Raw genomic sequence first — 6228 nt, 5'->3', positions numbered from 1 at the left:
GAGAAAGTTGATAGTATTCAAAAACGGTAGGCCGGATGAGAAAAAAGTTGATTTTGCACTTTTCAGGAACCGCACTTTTTCCTCTCTGCATTAAAATCCTTCCGATGGTCGAAACGTGGTCATCAAGATTGACAAAATCCATGCATTGAAAGATGATATGAACTGCAATCCTCCTCTATATATAGACAACCCCATCTCCTGATCTCTCCCACCACAACACCTTCTGATCCTCTCCTGTTCATTTCTTTTTCCCTTAAGCATTGATTTCACGTTAGCTCTATATTTTCTTTCTTCTAGCCCTTCTGTAACTCTAAGCATTCCCTCATGGAATTATTTGAACAAGCCATGATTGGAAAGACCTACTGGAAGCCAAGTACTGAGGCTAACCATGACAAGCATCCCATTTTGAGCACCAATTCTTCCATGAGAGGTTGTATTCTGGACTTAGATGATGATGAACTTCATTGTCCCCATCAGTCCGACGAGTCCTTCTATGAGCAAGTAATTGAGATTGCCCAGAATGATTCTGCAGAGATCAAATTCTCATGGATACGATCACAGCTGATAGGACACGATATCGAATTCGACGGTCCATTTGGGAAACGTATTCTCACCTATGCCGATCATACTGCCTCTGGGAGGGCACTTCATTACATTGAAGACTTCATCAACGACAGTGTTCTTCCTTTCTATGGTATATAAATCTTCCCTTTAACAAGTCCAAAACCTTCTCACATGACATCTCACTGGGTATCAAAGCACGAGTCAATAATATTTGACTCATAGTATAAACACTATTTAAACGGTGGGATTCCATCCATGGTGGAATTTCATGTGAGGAGGGCTTATTTGAACTCCAAAACACGCTAATCGTTGATTTTGATGTTCGTGTTTGTATATGTAGGAAACACACATACCAGTGATAGCTACGTGGGGCACAAGACCACAAAGATGGTGAAGGATGCCAGTAGATACATCAAGACTTGCTTAGGCGCTGGACCAGATGATGCACTCATATTCTGTGGCTCTGGCACCACTGCAGCCATCAAGAGACTGCAAGAGGTGATGGGTATTGCAGTGCCTTCAAACATGAGAGATAAGATACTCAAGAGCCTCAAGACTGAGGAGAGATGGGTGGTCTTTGTGGGGCCATATGAGCACCACTCCAACCTTCTCTCATGGCGTAATAGTCTAGCAGAGGTGATAGAGATAGGTCTTGACGACGATGGATTGCTAGACATGCGAGCCCTCAAGCACCAACTTGAGACTCACAAGGATTCCAACCGTCCTATGTTGGGCTCATTCTCAGCTTGTAGTAACGTAACTGGGATCTACTCTGACACTCGTGCCATTGCCCAGCTTCTTCACAAGTGTGGAGCTTTCGCTTGCTTTGACTATGCTGCAAGGTAAGGTGTCCATTCGTGCTTGTCTTCTAAATTCACTATTTTATCAAATTGTGATTACTTAACAACCAAGCGTATCAATTGAGAACCGAAATCAAACCCAAGTGATTTCTTTAACAACTAAGGGTACTTGACTCATCCATAAGCTTTCTGCAAAAGAGTCGTTATTTTAAAAGGGAAAATTTTTTGTTGTTGTCTGGGTTGCAGTCAAGAGCTGCAACCCCATGGCAACAGCCAAGGGAATGGAATCCTAAGGGCAGGTTTGAAAATACCCATTTAGAGTGAATTTTTTCACTCCTACCCCTGAGATACCATTCCCTTGGTTGGTACCAGGGGTTGCAGTCAGGCAGCAACCAAGTTTCGTTTAAAAGAAAGGGCCTTGTACTATTTTTGCTCCTATGATTGGGTTACTTAATTCTTCCATACTATACTTTCCTAATTGTATAAGCTTTACTTTCTATATTACATGAATTGTGCTACAAAGTTTGTCCTGCTTGATTTAGGGACTTCTCTTCTTTTCTTTTGGTATGCCCGAAGAAGGTTGTAGCAATTGTCTTTCTTTGTGTTTTTATGTCTTTTCCTCCTTAATACATACAAATTACTTATTAAAAAAAAAAGCTTATGTTTGAAAATTTTTTGATGGATTATGTCCTTAACAAACACGAGTTCTTTTATTGTGAACTTGTAAAAAATTTATCCTAACACCTAAAATTATAAATCGGGTCAAAACCAAATATAAAACAGAAGAAAAATCAAACCAAAATCAAACCATGCTGCTTTGGTTCTTGTTTGGAAACACATGCTCCTATTCAGTTTTCACGTTAATTACTAGATTTTATTAATGTTATATTTCGAATTTTTCTGTCTATAATATAAATATATATATATATATATATATTAATTAGTCGGTGATAAACTCTTGTGCTTTGAATGATGCCTTAACAATAATAACATTATTTGGTGTAGTGGTCCTTATGTGGAGATTGACATGAGATCAGGGGAGCTGGAGGGCTATGATGCCATTTTCCTAAGCCCACATAAGTTCCTTGGTGGGCCTGGAACCCCTGGTATTCTTCTGATGAACAAGGCCTTGTACAAATTGAGCTCTTCTGCTCCTTCTACATGTGGAGGTGGAACTGTTGATTTTGTCAATGGTTTCAGTGAAGAGGTAAATAAATTAACTCATCAGTGATTGGTTTTAATTGTTGTTTCCTTAATCCTTTATTTAAATCGTAATCCTTAACTAATAATACATATTATTAACTTTATGTTCACAGCACACATTATATTATGAAGATGTGGAAGAGAGGGAGGATGCTGGAACTCCACCTATCATCCAGAAGATTAGAGCAGCCATGGCTTTCTGGGTGAAGGACTTCATTGGTTATGAGGTGATTCAAAACCAGGAAGATGTATACATAAATGCAGCCCTTGAAAGGCTTCTTCCCAATCCAAACATATGGGTTTTAGGGAATACGAAAGTAAAGAGACAAGCAATCCTTTCTTTTATTATTTACTCTACGGTCAAATCTTCCTCCTATGATATGGAAACAGAAATTGGAGCTCATAGAGAAAGATCAGGTCTTAATATGTGGGCAGAGTCAGGACACAAGAGAGATAAGCCTCTCCATGGGCCTTTTGTGGCAAAACTCCTCAACGATCTCTTTGGCATCCAGGCTCGAGCTGGGTGTGCTTGTGCTGCCCCTTATGGTCACCATCTACTCGGCGTTGATGAAGCTCGTTCACTGGCCTTTCGTTCTGCAATTGAAGAGGTAAATGATTCATTGTTGATGTAAATATTGACGTTGTCCCTACCTTAATAGTTCAAACTTTTAGGTGAAACAATAGTAAACATGGTCTTAGAGCAGTGAGGTCAAGTTTTCCGGTTCTTACACACGAAGAGCTAGCTACTGATTAGTTTTATCAAAAAAAAACCCAAACCTAACCCTTATTGGTTTGTGTTTTATCAAACCTGTAGAAACCGAACTGAACCACCATAAAATCGAAAAATAAAACTTTTCTGGTAAGAATAAAAACCATTATTTTCAGTATTGTTTACACAAAGTATATATATATATATATATATATTTATATGAAGAACCGAAAATTGAACCAGTGGGAGCCCAAAAACGATCAGTAAGATCCTATTATATCAACCCGATCAAAACTGGACCAAATTGATCAATTGACACCCCCACTACTGATAGTTGATGGTACCAATATGACCTTAAGGGAGGTCCATAAGATTTCCAACCCTAGGTTCCATTGGATCAAGTGGCTGCAGGAGCTCTTAAAGCCTCAATTAAAAGCTTCTTTTATTATTATTATTATTATTATTATTATTATTATTAATTCCATTATTTTAACTAATATAATTTCTGCTAATTTTGCAGGGCTACACTGGTGTAAAACCTGGATGGACAAGAATTAGTTTTCCTTACTATATGTCAATAGAAGAGTTTGAGTTCATTCTAGCCGCATTAGAATTCATAGCTACCTACGGCCAGCGCTTCCTTCCACTCTATAGCTTCAACTGGAAAACTGGTACTTGGACCTTTAAATCGGGAGCTTTCCTGGAGAATATACTAGGGGAGGATTATGCATTTGATTTGAAACACTTTCTGCCACAAGAAACTAAGCCAGGAACAAATATGAACTACTATGATGGATCAATAGATGGTGGAGATGATTCCAATAAGAAGAAGGCTATTGGGGTGATTAGTAAATATGCTTCTTACTTGGAGACTGCTAAGTATGTGGCACAATTCCTACCAAAGGTCCCTCCAGAACGTAGGGTTCCTAAAGAAATAGATTCCAGCCTTGCATATTTTAGAGTCTAAAGTTGAAAGGGATTTCTCTCATGTACGTTAAGGATCCTTAACGTTCTCCTCATTGTTTCACGTCATAATGAATTTTACTTTTATGTAACAAGAATAATTGTACTCTTTCAAGTTTTTTTTGTTGGAACTTTTCAAAATTGCTTGTGTGACAGATTGGATCGGACCCAAATCTATTGGAAAGTAAATTTTAAGATCTAAGCTCACATGTAAAATTTCAGATAAAAAATAGTTTACTACATACATGGCAAAATAGGGGTTCTAAAAATTGGAATATGGGAGAGTGCATAGTAGTGGTTGGAATACCTATAGATCCCTTGATCATAGATTCCGATATACATAGCTTAGTGATGTTGATGAGAATAACTTGTACTAATAATTTAAATAACTAAAGCGTGGCAGATCAGATGAGACCCAAATTACTTGGACAAGTACACCCCAAGATCTCTTACTACGTGTTAAAGTCCAACCTAAACAGAGTTTGCCAAGTAGCAAACTAGAGATTTGAAAAACTCAAGACTATGTAAAAATACATAATAACGGATAGAGTACATATGGTAGTATACATGAACATACATATGGGACTACTTGATTTAGATTTGATCCAAAATTTGACATAAGATTAATCCAAATGGTGTCCTCTTTATCCAAGAACAGCCATATCATCTATCCATGTGGCACAAAAGTAAACCTTATAGACTTCTAGCATTGAATCGTATAAAACAGGTTTTTCTTGTCTTTTTTTGCTTAAGATTAGCAAAGAGTATATCAAAACGAGTGAATGAAATACAGACTACCCAACTGGGGAAAAAAGGACTCAATTCTTACTCCACCTTTGGCATGGCCACATGAGAGAGGAATCAAGACCTGAACAAAAACCGACACCGGAGGTTCCCAAAAATCAGAACCTTGGTTTGCAATTGTGTCCCACTTTATATCATAAACTACGAATCTAGGGGAAATAATCCAATCCATGAGTTGTCTAGTCGTTGCCGCATGTTTAGCCAATCCATCCACTATCGAATTGACATCCATAAACAATGATGAATACTACATTTGATAGCTCTAGTATAAAAGCCACCATTGCCTGCAATTCCAAGAGACCAATCCCTTCTCAACACACCAAATCACTGCTCTTGAGTCACTGTCTACTTCAATCCAAGGAAATTCCATAAGCTTAGCTATCTGTATCACTGTTAGCAAAAATGCGTTTAAAACTCGTTTTTTACCATTTAAAACACATTTTCTTATATGCTTCTCAAAGATACTTAAATAAAATAGCAAAAGGCAAGCATTTCCGTTCTAAACAAGTTTAAAACGCGTTTAAACACGTTTCCGTTTTTTGGTGTTCTTTAAGACTTAATTTGTTGAACATAATGTCTACTTAATTGACCATATCTTTTTCTCTTGAACTCTGATCCACTTGATTCTTTCGCCGACTTGAAGCTAACTCAATGGCCTATATTTCTTATGATATCACCTTCAACTCAATATCAATGTATGGATCCTAAAATTAAGATATAAATTGATGTATTTGCTAAAAAAATTTCTAAAGTGATAACTTCTAAATCAAACTGAACATACATTACTCCAAGAATGTATTGACTATGTTGACAACAATGAACAACGTCATAGTCAACCTACATTGCTCAATAAAACTTGAACATGTGTGGTGTATGAATTTAAAATTGATAGTGGATGATATTCAATTATATGTCATAAAACTTATAATGAGACATGAGATATATATGCATTAGTGTTGGATATGGTAGTTATTTTGAACATTAGATGTAAATATTCATGTAATAATTCCTTAACTTATACAAGTATAGTATTGTTTTTTTGGTCCTGTTTATTTAAAATCTACACGTTTAAAATTCGTACCGTCCGTTTCTTTTTTTTGCCGTTCCCATTTTTGCTAATAGGGATCCGGATAATTTGGGAGCACTAGCCAAATGGTCCTCAAAGCAGCAATGCCTAGCACATGG

The 6228-nt window shown here is 37.1% G+C and overlaps 1 protein-coding gene across 1 annotated transcript; it reads left to right on the top strand.

Annotated features, from left to right (window-relative positions):
- The first annotated feature begins 307 nt into the window (after nucleotides 1-307).
- On the top strand, nucleotides 308-4299 carry LOC122072747. The gene is made up of 5 exons (XM_042637148.1): nucleotides 308-694; nucleotides 905-1406; nucleotides 2370-2571; nucleotides 2681-3175; nucleotides 3797-4299. The coding sequence occupies exons 1-5, from the start codon at nucleotides 325-327 to the stop codon at nucleotides 4241-4243; spliced, it is 2016 nt and encodes a 671-aa protein (XP_042493082.1). The 5' UTR covers nucleotides 308-324; the 3' UTR covers nucleotides 4244-4299.
- The last annotated feature ends 1929 nt before the right edge of the window (nucleotides 4300-6228 follow it).

Source organism: Macadamia integrifolia, chromosome 3, assembly GCF_013358625.1.
Source record: "Macadamia integrifolia cultivar HAES 741 chromosome 3, SCU_Mint_v3, whole genome shotgun sequence".
Taxonomy (NCBI): Eukaryota; Viridiplantae; Streptophyta; class Magnoliopsida; order Proteales; family Proteaceae; genus Macadamia; species Macadamia integrifolia.
Note: the sequence above shows the minus strand (reverse complement) of the source record. Positions and strands in the feature narration are given on the sequence as shown.